Below are 17,761 nucleotides of genomic sequence, written 5' to 3'. Positions count from 1 at the left end.
GGGGCTTGTTGCATGTGCCCACCCCCTGGGCTCTTTGCTGCTGGAGTTCTGCTCCTGTGCGCTCCTGAAGGAAATGACCCCCTGATTGTTCTGCTGATGCATACCCTGGGTGTCTCCTAATTCATATATAATTCATCCTCTATGCTGGCAGATTCATAAACAGGGAGAGCTAAAACAGGCCTGATTTCTCCCATCACCACTTTGCAGCAATCTGGCTTCCCAACCTAAAAGATGTGGACAGAGAGAAAGAGGCTGCTGGCTGCATCATTTGCCATGTAAAAAACCCAAAATCCTCTATTTTGGTTATTCCTTTTATACTTGTACACAAAATGATTGGTAGTTTTCCCCCCTTCTTTATTTGTCTTCACAACAATCCCACAATGCAGGCTTTATTAAAAGATGATGCTCTGCTCTAAATTACCTAGGATGTTCATGTCCAAGTAGTAATCAACTGGATCACATCTAAGCAGCCACCTGCCCAACAGCACTGTTGTTTCCAGTGGCCTTTAGAGAAGTCGTAGTTCCTTAGTTGGGACCTGACAGACCTAACTCTCAAGAGACTTTCAGGATAGTGGAATTAGCCCAAGTCTGCAGGCTGCATCATCAGGGCTGTATGGTTTACCTGCAAGAGGCTAATACAATGGACTATCGTTCTCACTGGCACAGCAACCACTTAACAAAAATGACTTCCAACCAGGGCTTTTTTTGTAGAAAAAGTCCAGCAGGAACTCATTAGCATAATAGGCCATACCCAACAGCAGGAACTCATTAGCACATTAGGCCACACCCCTGGGAGCACAGCTCATTTGCATATTAGGCCACACACCCACGTTACCAGAAGTGTGGTCATCCAGCCACACCCACCTTTTGCTTCTTATTCTCTTTACCTTGTTTGTTGTCAAAACCCAGGGCTTTTTGCATGTTAGGCCACATACCCCTAATTGTAGCCAATCCGAATGAGCTTCTGCTGTTGGGTGTGGCCTATTATGCTAATGAGTTCCTGCTGGGCGTGGCCAACTTGGGAGCCAGCCGGAACTCCGTTCCTGTGCGTTCCTGCCCCAAAATAGCCCTGCTTCCAACAAAGAAAGTCACCCATGTGATTTCTTGCTTCAATGACAAACAAGGTCATGGTGGAATTTAATCACAATAGAATAGAATGAAAAACAGCAAATTCTTAAGCAGAGACTCACCATTCTAAGCCTTCCAAATACTTAGAAAGGTGCAACTCTGTTTAGAGCTACATTGTTAGTTACCAAACTGATCATTCCTCTTGTAGTGCAGTTTCTTTTGTACTACCAAAACCAATCTAAGTCTTCAAGTGATCATAACCAGTGTTCCCTCTAAGCTGAGTTAGAGTGAGCTAGCTCACAGTTTTTTAGCCTTCAGCTCACAGATTTTTGTCTTAGCTCAGGAAGGATGGCTCCAGAGCAATGTAATTTATGCAGTAGCCAAATCATTCGCTCACAATTTTAATGCCAGTAGCTCACGAATTAGAATTTTTGCTCACAAGACTCCACAGCTTAGAGGGAACATTGATCATAACCTCTACCTGCCTAGTTAAAGGATGATATGTTTATGCATGAAAAGTTAAAATTGAATATTCCAGATACATTCTGCATTGTGCTCATTCAAAATAATAAAACTCTCAGTGCATATAAGGACACAAACAAACAAACAAACCTTCAGTGTATTCTTTGGTTCCGTCCAGTGGGTCAACCCATACAACAAGCTTTAAAAAGAAGTAAAACCAGAGATTTTCAAAAAGAAATACAGGTCAAGAATATTTAAATTCTACTAGCAGCAAGGAAGAGCCTGCATGGTTATTCCAAGTGCAGGAATGACAAGGTGGTATGAAAGAGTACTACTCATAGTACAGGAGTACTATGTGCAGATGTCTTTGCTGCATTCCTAAGTTGCCGCCTCCTGCAGTTGCCTGTCCAGTGTAGGAGTAGGAGGGGGGAAGAGTATTAGAAGCCACTGTGGAAGTGGGGCTGGCAGGATCACTAAGGTGTTACTGCTGGGGCAGGCTCCCTCGTGGCTTTAAGCACCCTGCGACTGCTGCTGCACCTGACAGACAACCACCTGTTAGGTGTAGGAGGTGGGGGTAGTGTGTTGGAAGCCAACAGAGAGGCTGGGCCACAGTGGCCTACCTGGAGGAGGGTGCTGGCAGGTCCTTTACTGCGTAGCCGAAGATAGAATGCGACGTCCCATGTTGGTATTAGAGTTCTTACAGACGTCTAGGGCATAGTGCCTTATGAAGGTATTAGGCGTGGCCCATGTAGCGGCTTTGCATATGTCCATTAGGGAAACTCCCTGGAGAAAGGCAGTGGAAGCAACAACAGCTCGGGCTGAATGGGCCCAGATCAGGCCAGGCAATGGCTGTTTCGCAATCAGGTAGCAGAGGTGGATGAGCCCCGCAATCCACCTTGAGAGGCGCTGAGCCGTGATGCGAGTCCCCAGCCTTGCTGGTGCGTAGGAGACAAACAGTTGGGATTCACGTCTCAACCTGACAGACAACCGCATGTTAGGTGTAGGAGGTGGGGGGAGTGTATTGGAAGACATCAGAGAGGCTGGGCCAGCAGTATTACTGCACCTCACAGGTGGTTGTTGGCCATTCCTGATTTCCTCAACTGTCACTAGCTGTCTGCAGTCTCCTGTAACTGTTGGATTTTTTACCTCAGAACACTGAGCTCCGGAGCTGACCAATCAGAGGGTGGGGGGTGCAAGGAGGCAGCAGCCTGGCAGCCACATAGGAATCAATGGGGGGGAGCACATTTTACCCCTTTTGACCCCCTTAGGGGTCGAATTTCTAAAAATCCCTTCTTAGTGAGCACCTACGTCATGGTAGGTGCGCTCTCCCCGAATTTGGTGTTTCTAGGTCCAGCGGTTTGGCCTGGGCATTGATTTTACGGTGAGGGGACTTTCTTTTATATATATATAGGTTACCAACAAGACCACATGCATTTTGGCCTCTAGTGCCTTCCTCAGTGGTCATTCATATATATTATTTCAAAATGTCACACATTCAGAAGTTAATATATAAATCCAGACCAGGAGTTGCTTTCTGGTATAAAATTTCCAATGTCTCTGGATGTGTGTGTCATCAACCAAGAGTTACAATAAAACAGCTGTTTTTTGGATTGAGATGTGCAAGTAGGGTGATGCAATTTCCCCCTCCCAGGTGCTGCTGGTTACCTCTGCATCATCCCCCCACCCTTTCTCTCTCCTGTTGCATCATATTCTCCTCACCCCCACCTTTCCCATGTATTCAGACATGTGGACTACTATCGTGCTGATTCTTTTCTAGTTGTACCTGAGCACTCCATTGGCGTTCTGAGTTTGGTGTCGCCACCACATTGGGGTTTGCTGTCGCCACCACAGCAAATTGATGCTGAGTGCCCAAGGCCTTTGCTCTTTCCCAGAGCTTCTTTCTAGAGCTCGTTGTATTTATTTCCACAACGGGCCTTATTTCTAGTATACTATATTTTGTACATTTGCACAACATGCAGTTATATTTCACTTTCTTTTTGTTTCAACCTTCTCCTAAAAGTCTCTCAGCAATAACTTAACACTTATTGGATTCCTCAGCTGTGAATCCAATGGTAGCAGTGGCACATTCAGCAGAAAACTAGCAGTATGGGCCGATCATACTGAAACAGTTTGATCATTAGTAATACCTCTTCCTCTTTGATGGCATTATACTGAGGAGGACATGCTTTCTTCAGTATCTCTTCACACTGGCCATCCTCAAGCAGTTCTTCATTTACCTCTTCAGAAGGAAGATCCTGATTTTAAAAGATATACACATGCAGAGTCAACAACACTCACCCAAGCTAGTAAATAGGAACTCACCTACTTACATCTAAGAAGCTAGACAGGGAAGCTTTTATAAGGTAAACGACATGGGCTCAGCATGCCACAAATTATTAGCACAAGCAAGACACCCATAGTGGGGTGGGATTTCTATCCCACCATAGCCCCTGTCCCTACTTAGAAGCACGCAGTTCTCCACAACTGCAGGCCTTATGGAAGAAACCCTCACAATGAGAGGGGCCCCTGACTAACCATATAGATTTTTATGTTCCAAAATCAGCAGATACAAACAGGTAGTGTATGTAACTAAACAAATGATCAGTGTAAAGCACAAAGGGAAACTGCAGAGTCCTCACCTCTTCCCCAATAATTGCCACCTTTGGGAACTTCCGTGCCAGGGAGGAACAAATACTCATCTGTACCAGTCGGTCTGCTTTAGTCTGCAGGTCATTCGCTCCACACTATTAGGAAGGGAAATCAATAAGTTGATATTCATAGCAATGATACAGATCATGTAGAAAGAGTTTAGCTTTTTCTACAAACTTGTGGTTTTCCTCAGGTTGCAGAAAGATCTGTCTTATCTACTCATGGCTTATCTCTGGATTTAAGTATCCACTGATGGGGCCATGTTGATATAGCCATACATTTGATGCTTCTTTTGTTATATGCCTGAATTTTAATCTTGTATTTCTGTGCTTTAACATGCCCCCAAGATTTGCCATGGGGATGCAAAAGTTGGAGCATATGCCTTATGCTTTTCCTTCTGAGATACTTGGATAATTTTCTTTTCGAGCACTAATGGCAAGATTGATTAGAAATATCTTGCCCTAGATAAAATAGAACAGGCAATGTCAATTCAACTATTTTTCCTTATTCATTAGGTATTGTTTCTTAGACACAAACATTTACAATTGAGATGTGGATCAATAATGGGAAGGGCTGTGGCTCACCAGCCAGGCGTGTGCTTGGCACACAGGAGATCCTAGGGTTCAGTCTTTGGACCCTCCAGCTAAAAGATCCTGGGAAGCAGGCGCTCCTATCTGCGCTCGAGATCCATAGTCATTCAGAGTAGACAACACTGATGGATTAGGGGTTTGACTTTGCATAAGGCCTCTTTATAAGCTCATGTGTTCTCAGATTTCAGGCCTGTGACAAGTAAATTTTCACTAATTCTGTGCACTGCTGGAGAGGGTGTGGTTCTTGTTGTTCTAAAAATCCAAATTATGTTCCTCCTAGATTGTAGATAAGACAATAACTGCAAAGTTTATTTTGCAGACTTCATTCTGATTCATGAATTCAAAATTTTACGAACTAAAATAAAGATCTGCAAGAAGTAGCACGATAATGGGGTGGGAAAGAATGATTGCAGGAACACCAGAGGAAGAAATGTAGTCATCTGAGCGAAGGCCACAGAAAAGGGACCTTTGGGGCCTAACAACACCATGAGGACTATTTCTCTTTTTGAAAAAAGATGTTCAGGTATTCAGTGAGTCAGTGTGGTGCAGCAGTTAAACCTGGGAAGACCTGCATTCAGATCCCCACTCTGACTTGAAGCTTGAGAACCCTTGGGCAGGTCACTGTTTCTGAACCCAACCTACCTCACAGGCTTATAAGGAAAAAGGGAAGGGACAATACCACATATTCTCCTTCACACACACACACACCCGCAAAAGATCTTCATACCATTTATACTGATCTTCTCTCTCAGGCACATTTTTCACAGCTTCAGTTATCCATGAAACAAACAAGAACGAAGCCATTAATAGAGAAGATCCGCTTCCAGCAGGCTGTCTTAAGCAAGGACCTCATTCTAATTTTTTGTTGCAATGAAGCACAAACTGCTTTAAGCCACTGCTTGTTGCCATTTCCAGAGTCTCTGGGCATGATCATCAGTATCACATTTGGCTAGTTTAGGATCTAGTTAGTCTTTATCCTGTTGGCTAGATGGTGCCTAGTAAATGGTTTAAGCTACACTGCCCCATGCCAGTTTTCCTTTTCAAATAATAAGTTACTCATTTTTGGCCTTGTGCACAATTTTTTTTTTGCTTTGTCCACTAATCTGTACACAGTTAAAGTTTCTGGTTTCAATAAAAAGATTAAAAAGATTACACATAGAAGCTATTTGTGATAAGGTATGAGAAAATGTAAATCAAAGTTAGACTCCAGGTCCTGAAACAAAACAGGGAAGAAATGAATGCAAAGCATGCACAAGTATTGGCAAAGACATAAATACTTTGTACACTGACGGAATGCGCAAGCACTTTCTAAAATGAGTTTGCCAGAACCCCAGTATAACATTCAGCACAGGAAGCTGTGGTATAAGGAGTAGGGTTGCAATCTGCCTGGGAGGAGGGAAATGTTTTGTCTCTTTAGTAGACACTCAGTAGGATGTTATTTGTCAGGTGTTTTTATTTTGTCTCTTTAGTAGACATTCAATAGGATGTTATTTGTCAGGTGTTTTTATTTACCATCATGCTATGAAAAGGACCTGTTTCCATACATTAAGCCTCTATTAAAAGGACAGAGCATATTTCTCCAGGTCTGTTAGCACCCTAGTAAGGAATCAGACCACTGGCCTATCTAGTCTGCTCCTGCCTGCTCTGACAACCCACAGCTCTTTTAAGATCGCACACAATATTCCTTCCCATCCACTACTTGGGATCCATTTAACTGGGGATGACGATGAACCACAAGTCATTCTGCGCACAAAACATACGCGCTATACTATTCTCTGTTATGTCCTTTCCCATTATTATGGTTGAAGACAGCAGCAGTTCACCATCAAGCATGGCCTCGCCATCTCCTCCTCTTCGGGAAAGGACTTCTAATGCTCAAACACCATCTGATCAGATTTAATTATTGCTGTCTTATTGTTTTAGACTTTTAACTTGAATGTATTGATTTACTGTATTCATTGGAATGTCAATTGTTGTTAACCACCCTGAGCCCCATGCAGCGGGATGGTGGTATATAAATCAAAATGCTGCTGCTGCTGAGGTGTAGTTAGCCATTCACTGGCGTGCCAGGGATGAATAAAAATTGGTTTCAGCCAGGAGATACACAACAATAATCCCTTCCAAAAAGACAGCTACAGTCCTATTAGGGCTTTGGAGATAATTGCAATAGCACCACAGTGGGTGCTTGGGATCAGCATAGGGTTCACCTGCACACTGGCCCTGGGATGTGTTTTGCATGTCTAATCTTAGCTTTGGCAGCACATATGATGCAATAAGAGAACAAGGAGTTTAAGGAGGTGTCAATGGCACAAACTAAGGAGGTGTCAAAGGCACAATGGCAGGTCACTGATTCCACATCAGCAGGTGCAAGTGGAGGAGTGGGAACTCAAACCCGGTTCTCCCAGATTAGAGTCTGTACACTTAACCACTACACCAGTTGCCATTAAATCTAGATGGTGGACAGGCAGACACATTGGACACTTACAGAAGATTTAGAATTGTCAAAACAACCAGCATTTTTCTTTCACTTGTCTGATGTTGGCAGAATTTATACCAAAAGAAGCTCAGATCTTTACAAGCAAAATTATACAAGCATCCATCAATACAGTTCGTTACCTTCTCCACTATGCCCAAGTCTCCACCAGCCATCACTTTCCTGACAATTGTTCCTGCTTTGTTAGCAACCGAACATGCTGAAGCCACCAGACGCATCAGAACACTTGTATTAGAAGCCATGCTTACTGCACAAGGGAGGGGGGGAAATCAAGAAGAGTCTTGTGAATGGCATAGCCAGCAGCTATCTGAAACAAATACAGGTCACAGGAGTAGCACAATGAACTTCAAGTGGAAAGGAACAAATTAAACTTGGAGAATAAATTGTAACAGAGGTAGGCTATCCTCTGTTGTTACTTATACATTTAGAAGAAGAAGAAGAGGAGATTGGATTTATACCCCGCCCTTCACTTGGCGTCTCAGAGCGGCTTACAAACTCCTTTCCCTTCCCCTCCCCACAACAGACACCCTGTGAGGTGGGTGGGGCTGAGAGAACTCTGACACAAACTGCTCTTTTTCAAGGACAGCTGTGCCAGAGCCTGTGACTGACCCAAGGTCACATCAGCAGGTGCAAGTGGAGGAGTGGGGAATCAAACCCGGTTCTCTCAGATTAGAGTCCGCACACTTATCCACTACACCAAACCGGCTCTCTGCTTTTCTTCCCAATGGAGACCCAAAACCATTTACAGAACCATTCTCCTTCCCTCCATTTTATCCTCACAGCAACAACCTTATGAGGTAGGTTAGGCTGAGAGAGAATGAGTGGCCCAAGATCACCCAGCAAACCTCTCGATTCTAGTCAAGATCTTCCAGATCCTAGTCCACCCACTATACCACTGATGCCTTAGCAGCAATGGCACCATTGGAAATATCCATGCACTTAGTGCATCATTTTGTACTGCCACGGTCACAGTACTGCTTGTGGGTGGGCTGCACTCTTATCCTGGCTGACATAGCAGAAGGGCAGTAAAGTGATACTTATAGTTGCAAAGGGCACATCTCTACATTCATAGACCACTTCATCTGGATCATCAACAGAAGCTTGCAATTTTGTTATTTTGTAAAGGAAAATTTCCATGGGCTCACTTTGTTTGCTTTTCTCCTTATTCTCAGAGGTATTTCTTACCTTTGATCCACTTATGCAACAAACTGCTTTTGTTCTGAAGAGGCACTTCCTTATTTGACTCATATTACAACCCAACTTTTGCTAAGTATTTTCATTGCTTTGTCCTTTCTCTTTTTCTTAAAAAAATTCCAAAAAAGTGTATACCTCCTTCATTTTGTAAAATAAAGCAATAAGATCACCTATTTCACCCTAAGCATCATGGGCTACAATCCTGTGAGCCCCAAAAGGCTTCTCTCAATATTTGTGTGAGAGAGAACAGATAAGAATAACATCTCAGTACCACCAATTCAAGCTCAGGCTAGCCAGATCTCATCAGATTTCGGAAACTAAACAGGAGCAGCCCTGGCTAGTATTTGGAAGGACAACCTCCAAGGAATACCAAAAGTGTGATGCAGAGCCAGGCAAACCAAACCACCTCAACAGCAGTTATGACTTCACAGCACTTTCCACCACCACACAACTGAATCTATTTAGTATACTTATACCAGATTGTATTTTATTCCAGATTAATTTAATATCAGCTACTGTAACTCTCTCCCCTCTTGGACACACACCTTAACAAGGTGAGGAGGGTCTGTGTGTGTCAGTGAAGCAGAGAACAGTACCATAATGAGTTTACACTGAAGAAATCCACAGAAGAGATGAAAAGATGACAGATTTCTTCAAAGAAGAAACTTTTGAAGAAGAACCTACAGTTTAAGAAAGTGACAAGAAAGCTGCATTCAAAGCAACTGGGAGAAATAAATCACCAGGAGGAGCTGGGATAGCAGTAGAGCTGTTTTGGAGTCCATCAAAATCTTAATAAGATTATCCAAACAAGTATGGAAAACAAAACAATGGCCCACTGACTAGACACATTCAATCTACATTCCAATTCTGAAAAAAGGAGACATCAAGGACTGCAGCAACTATCTGACCATCACATTAATTTGGCTCCTTCATCAACCAAAAGGGAGACTGCAACCAAGAAATCGGAAGGAGATTGAGACTGGAAAGAGCAGCCCTGTAGGAGCTAGAAAAGATCCTTAAGAGTAAGGATGTGTTGCTGCTGACCAATATCGAGATAACTCATTTTACAGCATTCCTCATTACTATGTATGGATGCAAAAGTCATACAGTGAAGAAAGCAGAAAGGAAGACACTTGATTCATTTGCAATATGGAGTCCGAGGAGAGTTTTACGGATACTGTGGACTGCCAGAAAGACATACAAGTGGGTTCTAGATAAAATCAAGCCTGAACTCTCCTTAGAAGCTAAAATGACCAAAATGAAGCTATTGAACTTTGGTCACATTATGAATTTAAGACTCACTGGAAAAGACAATGATACTAGGAAAAGTTGAAGGTAGCAGTAAAAGAGGAAGCCCCAACACGAGATGGATTGTTTTGAGTCAACGATAGGACGTTTTGGAGGTCAGTAATTCAGAGTCAATGTAAGTCGGAAATAACTTGATGGCACTTATAACACACACAGACATTGTGCAACAGCTCTGAAAATTTTTGTTGAAATAACAGAAATGTTGTTGAAATAACAAAAATTACAACAGACCTGACTATAGTCAAAGAAGCCCAACCTTATACTGCTCCTGGCTGGCTGTGGTTACGGGAACAGGATCGTAGTCAAAGTTTAACATGGATTACTCATTCCTTAAACATAGTTTAGCCACCTTTTACAAATGTAATGAAGGGCAGATAAGAATGTTGAAAGGGTTTGCTTTTCTTCTTTCTTGCAACGCTCACAGATGCACACACGCATTAATAACTTATGTCCAAATCAAAATATGGTAGGGATCCGAAACTAAATTATTTAAATTATAATAATGTGATCTTGCAAGCTTCACACCGACAGCTCATGAAAAATAAGCAATATATCTTGAAATCCTCCTGCCTTAGCGATGTCCACCGAAGGCACAATTACATGTTCCCATTTATTTCCTCCCCTTCGTCAATCTTTATAGTTTCCGCATGTTCACATGCATGCCATTATCGATGAAACAAACTGAAAAGGGATGAGGAAATTTTGACACGAGGAAAACGTACCTAAGCTTGCAAGCGCCGCTCACAGACCAAGACTTTTGCCGAAGAGCTAATTTCTTCAAGCCCCAGCCTCCGATGACTTCCTCTACTCCTCGCCCAACCTCCGCCTCTTCACCGGCATCTACTGGGTCCTAAAGTACATGGCTCATTTTTTACCTCTCAGTTTGAAGCCATCGCTGGAAGTAGGCAAATATTTACTGCATGCAGGTTTAGCTTTGACTATGTAGTGAGGTGGGTTATCCATCGTAGCCAAGTTAGGTCTGTTTGCAGATGCAGAACACTAGCAAAGATTGCTTTTAGAGAGTTGAAACATGCTGTTCAAGGTGTTTAGTTATGCATGGTCTTTCTTTCGTGGAAAACAGTCGCGTGGAGAAACTCGACATTTTTGACTGCCTCAGATTTTTTTTAAAGGCGCATGTGGCTTCACTCTTATGCACGGTTCTTTGAGACTAAGTACACAGGATTTACTTAGGAGTCCACCGGCCCGATCCTATGAATGTTTACGCAGAAGGAAATACAGCTTAATTCAACGTGCATCTAAATGTGCATAAGATTGCAACCTATGAGAGAATACTTTCCATTGAAATTACTCCTGCGTACACACGGCTCTGAGTATTCAAGGTGTGTAAGTATAGACGATCATTCCAGCTATAATAAATGCGGCAGGGCTTCGGTTTTGTTGTGAAACTGAATCCTGTGCAGAGTTAATCCACTTGAGTTCAGTGAGTTACGACTGAGTTCACTATAGCTTCGTGCTAGAAAATGGATACGTACTTAGGTTACGTTTAGGACAGTTGTGTCCGGAAGCACACTAATACACTGCAGACGGAGTCGCTCCGGAGTGGGATGGATCCCCGTAGAACAGGCTTATTCCTGTGCAGTTTTTCTTAAGGCTCTCTGGACATTTCACGCGGCGGCTGTCATTCTATAGTCTGGTTGCTAAATTCTGGCTTCGCTCCACGTCGAGAAACTGAAACATGTCGGGGGGGGGGCTTACTTCATTCCCAGGCAGAACATGACAGAAGACGACGGGCACTCCGGGCAGCACGGCACTTTCTAGCGCCCTAAAATTCTGGCTGGCTGACTCTTTTGCACCCGACCGGGCATCTCGGGGTGTAGGAAGGAGAACTGAGCTCTAGGAGGAGCTCGAGAATCAAGCCCCAACTTGCAAAGCCTGCGAGTGTCGTGGCATGTCCCCTTTCGGAGACCGTTACGCGTTCTCTTTTAGCCGTCACTCACCCGGAAGTGCTTATCGGCCAGGTGTGGAGAATGTTGCGGGCATTGCCGGTGGTGCGGTCCCCGCCGCGTGCCTGGTGCTGGGCTCGCTGGGTGGCCTCCTCCGGGGCCAACAGAAGTAAAAAACCGAGGCCGGATGCCAGGTACCGGGAAACGGTGTTGTTGCCGCGCAGCGATTTTCCTGTTCAGTTGCCCGGCCGGCTGCAGCCCGAAACTGAGCTGGAGATACAGCAGGTAGAGTTGAGGGGAGGGGAGGAGAATGGTGGTCTCTTAAATAGGGGGAGTTGGGTTGAGGATGGCTGCGTGCAGCGAGGGGAAGGGGAGTTGTATCATGCACACGCGCGTCCTGATGCGGTGGAACGAGCCCGGTCGAGCGCTTTCTGGGGTTGCTCACTCATAATCAGCCCCCCTCAGACAAACGCCCACTATGTAGAGTACAGAGTGCCACAATCAAATAGCTGGAGCGAAGCTGTTCATAGGGAAGATAACTGTGGATGGGCTTGAAGTGCAGTGATGCGCTCGTGTATTCCCAAGAAAGCCCTGTTGTGGTTCCCAGGTAAGGATGCATGGGATTCTAGTCTGCAGAAAGCAAGCATGGCACAATCCAAGGGAACGTAAATTAGCCCAGAAGGAGTGGGGAATCAAACCCGTTTCTCCCACATTAGTGACCTTGCCCCAAACCAAACTGGGACTGTAGTTGAAGACAACAATAGCAAACCTCCTCTGCTCATCTCTTGCCTTGAAAGCCCATTATCCTGTGGATGTAATTAGTAGGTTGTGACTTGATGGCATATTGTTATTATTATACCAGTATAAATCAGCATAAATTTGTCATGTAGGATCTTATTTTAAAAGTGGGAATAAGTCTTTTTAAAAACAAGTCTATTCACATAATGCTTGTCAATAATACATTTAATTTAATTTATGTATTCAATTTATATCACGCCCTCCTTGTGTCGCAGGCTCAGGGTGGCTTAAAATACGTAAAACACAGATGCATTGAAACAATGCAATAACGTAGTATGCAACAAATGGCAATCATAACTACATATAAATACATATAAAAAGATAAAATGCTGATGGGCGGTAGCATCCTATAGGGTCGAATCACGCTGGCTGTTGTTATTCAAGTTAACAGAGGGCCTTAACAGTTCAGATGTTAACTGTTCAGATGTTATCAGTATATAGTCATACTGAATAAAGATATTATATTTCTGTAGAAATGTGGCTTTTCTGAACTGTATTCATGGCAAAGACAAAGGAAAACAAAACAAGAATTTTGTCTTCATGATGGACCACCCTATGCCAATGGAGACCCACATGTTGGTCATGCATTGAATAAGGTGAGTATATTTATATTCAATTAATTTTCTTTGTCTTCATCGTATTATCCAGCTTGCCAGTTAAGATCTGCCTCACAAGACCTGCTGTCTGCACCCCACTTTCAGAGGTATGTGGCAGTCAGAGATAGGGCTTTTTTTGGTAGAGGCGCCTGGCTTAAGAATGCCCTGACCCTTGAGGTTCATCCAGTACTTTATGTTGCCAAACCATGTTCACCTAGGCATTTAATTAAGGGGGTAAGGTGTTTTTTGTGTGTGGTTTTTTAAACCACTATTCTGGTGTGGAAACTGTTGTTTTAAGCTGTCTGTGGTCTGTTACGGTTTTATGCTGGTCTGGGGTTGCTTTTTTAATGCTGGAATTAATAATCTTTTAATATTTGTTTTTGTTACTATAAGCTGCCTCAGCCATGTTTTTGGAGAGTCAGCATAACAAGTAGCACCTGCTGTATCAGGCCAGTGCCCCATCTAGTCCAGCGTCCTGTTTTACACAGTAGGCAACCAGTTGCACTGGATGGCAAAACAAATAGGACATAGAGGCGGTGACCTTCCCCTGCTGCTTCCTCCAGCACTGGTATTGAGAGTTCTGTGGCTGCTGTGGTTGGAGGCTCCCATTAGTCACCCTGGCTAGTATCTGAACCTCTCTTCCACAGATCTTCCTAAATGCCTTTTAAAGTGCCCTATGTTCGTAACCATCACTATGTCCATTGGCAGTGGATTCCATAGTTTAATTACTCACACATGAAGAGGTATTTCCATTATCTGTCTTGAACCTATTTCCCAACAACTTCATTGGGAACCCTTGAGTTCTGGTAATATGGGAGAAGGACAATAAGCTCCCTCTATCTACTTTCTCCCCACCGTGTGTTTTATAAAACTCTATATCATGTTTTCCTTTAGCCATCTTTTTTCTTGACCGAAAAGTCCCAGACTCTCCAGCCTTTCCTCATAGGAAAGGTGTTCCAACCCCCAAATTATTTTGGCTGCTCACCTTTGTACTTCTTCTAACTCTCTAATATCCTTTTTGAGATATGGTGACCAGAATTGCACACAAATGAGGCTGCATCATAACTTTATGGAAGGGTCTTACAGTATTGGCTGTTTTATGTTCAACCTCTTTGCTAATAATTCCTAGTATGGAGTTTGCTTTTTTCACCACTGTTGTACACTGGGTTGACATTTTCATTGAGTTTTCTACCACTATCCCAAGATATCTTTCAGCCCAGCCAGTTCTAACCCCATCATCATATGTTTAAAATTAGGAATTTTTTTGGTTCCAGTACGCATTTCATTTCTCTTACACACATTGAACTTCAATTGCCATTTACCCAATTTAGAGAGAGCCTGCAGTATAGCTCTTCATTATCTGCCCTCCTGAATCATTTGGTATCAGTGGCTACAGCACTGCTGACCTCCAATTCCAAATAATTTAGGAACAAATTAAACAGCACTGGTCTCAATACCAATCCTTGTAGGACCCCACCACTTGCTCCCCTCCATTTATTTTTGTTGTCTGCTTTCTGACATTTAACCAATTTTGAATCCATAAGAAGACCTGTTCTATGATTGCTAAGCTTAAGAGTCTTCAGCAACGTACCTTGTCAAATGCCTTCTGTAAATGCATGTATATGAAGTTTACCTTATTTGTATGCTTGTTAACCTGCTCAAAGAACTCCCAAGAGGTTGGTGAAGCAGGACTTCCCTTTGCAGAAACCATGCTAATTTCCCCTCAGCAGGATTGGTTCCTCTGTGTGCTTAATAGCTCTCTCTTTCATAGCTGTTTTTATTAATTTACCTGAAACAGATGTCAGGTTAACTGGCCTTTAATTTCCTAGATCTCTCTGAACCCTTTTTTAAGAACTGGCATGACATTTGTTATGTATTGAGTATTTGGTTAACCCTTCAATATCTAATATATAATTTTAGATTCACATACATTTAAAAGCATAGAATGATTGCTGAACTCTTCTGCCAGTTTAACCCCAATTCTTGAATCATTTTTGCTGCTGGAAAGGTGGCCCAATGCCAAAGACTAGTCTTCCATATTTGAAACGTATGTATATTTCATCTCCTAGCTGCACACTTCCATGCTGATTGAATATACATATGCAGACAGCATGCTGGAAGAGATTCTTCATGGTTCCAACAAAGCTTGATTAGGGTTATTCAAAGCACTGTAATGCCTTCTTATGTTGTGAGACAGCTTTCAGGCTCCATATTAAAAAGACACATCAAACAGTGACCAGCGTCTTCTCTGACAGTCCTAATTAATCCTCTCAATGGCAGCTTCTGTTCTGTGATTCCCGCCTCACTTTCTTAGGCATCAATTTCACCACCCATTGATAAAATAGTACATTTTGCAAGAACAGCTAGAGTGATATATCATGAATACTTCATGTATCTTTCAGTTATCAGCATCTTATAAGTCTTTCGGCAAGCAGAATTAGGCATATCCAGCTTTAAGTCAGCTTCAGACTTTAGTATCAAATATGGTATGAGTTTATGACTAAAAAAGAAATCTAAATTCACTTTCTTAAACCAATGGATTCTACATTGATAACTGGCATAGTATAGATTAAGCTACAAAATGGCAAGTCTCTAACTTGGTGTGAATTGCTTGATGGTTTTAGGTAAACTACTCTGTCCCTCCCAACTTTGTACCCCCAACACAATAGATCAGTATTATCCTCATCACCGTATTTTATTTATTTGATTTATATCCCACCCTCCCCGCTTAGCAGGCTCATACCAGGTAATAATTACATATCTTGCAGAGTGGCTGTAAGGGTTACAATAAAATGTGTAAAATGCTGTGAATACTTAGAAATGCTGTACAAATGCTGTGAATGGTTGTTATTGCTTACTTGGTGGTTTTAGAAGAAGTAGCTAATTATATGTTGAATAGTTATTATTGTAATTTTGACTTGCTCAGGCATTATCATTTCAAATGTATTTGGCTGTCTTAATATCTGGCTGCAAAAAAGTGATTCTGCATTTTATCCTATGTTTAATGTAGTGTTCAGAATTTGTTGTCAAATAAACATCAAAATCAGTAAAGTGAAAAGAAGCATCAATGATCCTGTTTTGTTTTATTGTTACTTTTTTGTTTGTAGATTAAATAATGCTCCGTGTGACCGCAGCCATTGTTACTTTTTTGTTTGTAGATTAAAGAAACACATAACAGCCTGCTAAGTCTGATGTATATGATAACCATTACTGGCAGGGTCACTGACAGGAATCCAGTTCTTAGCTTACTAGCTCACTTCAGATTTGCCCTTGGCTCTTACTGCCATGCCAGACTGTGGAAGCATGTGCCTATGGAGCACAAAAACAATCCACTCTCTGTGTTTTCAGGCTCTTGAGAATGGCAGGGGACCTGTCATGTTAGGTGGTTTATGCTTTTGCAGATGCAAGCTTTGAGACTTACTATCCTTCTAGGCAGTATGTTTTTTTTCCCTTAAAGTGTTTTAGTAGCACTCTTTTAGAAATTAAGTACTGGAGGAGAGAGATACTTGTAACAATCCCTGTACTTTGAAATCTAAAGTAAATGTTGTATGCCCCTTGTGAGTTTGAAAGGTAAGATCTGAAGTATATCCTTTTTTCCTCCCCTTTCAGATTTTGAAAGACATCACCAATCGATTCTACGTGATGCGAGGCTACAAGGTACATTATGTGCCAGGCTGGGATTGTCATGGATTACCCATAGAGCTGAAAGCATTATCAGAATTTGAGGGAACACAGCATCTTTCAGCAATGGAAATCAGACAGAGAGGTATTTTGCAGTTTTTCTCTGAGAGGTTTGTGACATAGGTGTGCAGCTGCTATGTGAGCATGTGACTCTTGCTTATTAGAATGACGGAATCTGTGTGCTTTGAAGTATTTGAGAGTTATGCCCTCATAGATCAGTGATTTAATTTCTCATTGAAAGGGTCTTGGGAAAATTAAAATATGCTGAAGATGTAGGTGTAATGATTCCTTGTTTTAAGAGTGTGTGTGTCTCTTTAAATGTTGGATTGCAGCGCAGTGAATGCAGAGTAGAATGATTGAGAGAGAGAAGTGTGTTGTGACTGGAGGATGAGAGAGTGTGGGAGGAGGGTTTTTTTAACCCCTAGAGGGGATTTTTTATTGCATTTTCTAAAGACTACAAACTACAGAGAAAAAAAGGGAAGGGGAAACAACTACAACTAAGGATACAGGAAAGAAACCACTAATAACTAAAACCCCAAGTATAGGAGATCCTTACAATAGCTTGTATAAGTGTTATTCTTAACATGCTTAGATTACATTGAACATGGTCATTTATGCTAATATATTTAGCTTTTAGCTCATCTTTTAACTATTTTAAGAAAATTCCAAGAGCAACATTAAAGTAAATGTTTTAAGGCACAATTCAGAGTCCTTCAGCCTTTATTTAGCTTTGTTCTTTCTTTTCCTCAATTGATAATCTCGCTTGGGGGCTGCCGCCCCCTTATCTGAAGCAGCTGATACGGGATGAGCTTGGGTTTGCATTTCTGTGCTGTATTGATGTTGCTTAAGAGTGTATTTCATGTGTATATTGGGGCATTGAGAACTCGGGGATCGTTGCTATTTGTTTGTGTAGCTTAGTCTTGCATCACATGCTTGCCTAGGAATGGGCAAGAGTGCTGTGCCTGCTGCTTCAACAGACATGTGCCTCCCTGCCTGCCTCCCATGATGCCTCTGCGA

At 42.4% G+C, this 17,761-nt stretch overlaps 2 protein-coding genes across 3 annotated transcripts in view; one reads left to right on the top strand and one right to left on the bottom strand.

Moving 5' to 3' along the window:
* The window catches only part of BPNT1 (3'(2'), 5'-bisphosphate nucleotidase 1), a 16,658-nt gene extending 6,105 nt beyond the window's left edge, over positions 1-10,553 (bottom strand). Inside the window, exons 1-5 of the mRNA XM_015425373.1 lie at positions 10,488-10,553; positions 7,386-7,510; positions 4,170-4,274; positions 3,678-3,785; positions 1,681-1,729 (exon numbers count right to left, since the gene is read on the bottom strand). Coding sequence (XP_015280859.1) covers positions 1,681-1,729; positions 3,678-3,785; positions 4,170-4,274; positions 7,386-7,505 — 382 coding nt within the window. The 5' untranslated portion in view covers positions 7,506-7,510; positions 10,488-10,553. The remainder of the gene's footprint in view (positions 1-1,680; positions 1,730-3,677; positions 3,786-4,169; positions 4,275-7,385; positions 7,511-10,487) is intronic.
* A 1,178-nt stretch (positions 10,554-11,731) lies between these two features.
* The window catches only part of IARS2 (isoleucyl-tRNA synthetase 2, mitochondrial), a 54,839-nt gene continuing 48,809 nt past the window's right edge, over positions 11,732-17,761 (top strand). For both annotated transcript variants that reach the window (XM_015425362.1, XM_015425361.1), the window contains exons 1-3: positions 11,732-11,954; positions 12,941-13,063; positions 16,673-16,829. In XM_015425362.1, coding sequence (XP_015280848.1) covers positions 11,754-11,954; positions 12,941-13,063; positions 16,673-16,829 — 481 coding nt within the window. In that variant the 5' untranslated portion in view covers positions 11,732-11,753. The remainder of the gene's footprint in view (positions 11,955-12,940; positions 13,064-16,672; positions 16,830-17,761) is intronic.

This window comes from Gekko japonicus, unplaced genomic scaffold (assembly GCF_001447785.1).
Source record: "Gekko japonicus isolate JY-2015 unplaced genomic scaffold, Gekko_japonicus_V1.1 scaffold153, whole genome shotgun sequence".
In the NCBI taxonomy this organism is placed as follows: Eukaryota; Metazoa; Chordata; class Lepidosauria; order Squamata; family Gekkonidae; genus Gekko; species Gekko japonicus.
This window is presented reverse-complemented; position numbering and strand designations above follow the sequence as displayed.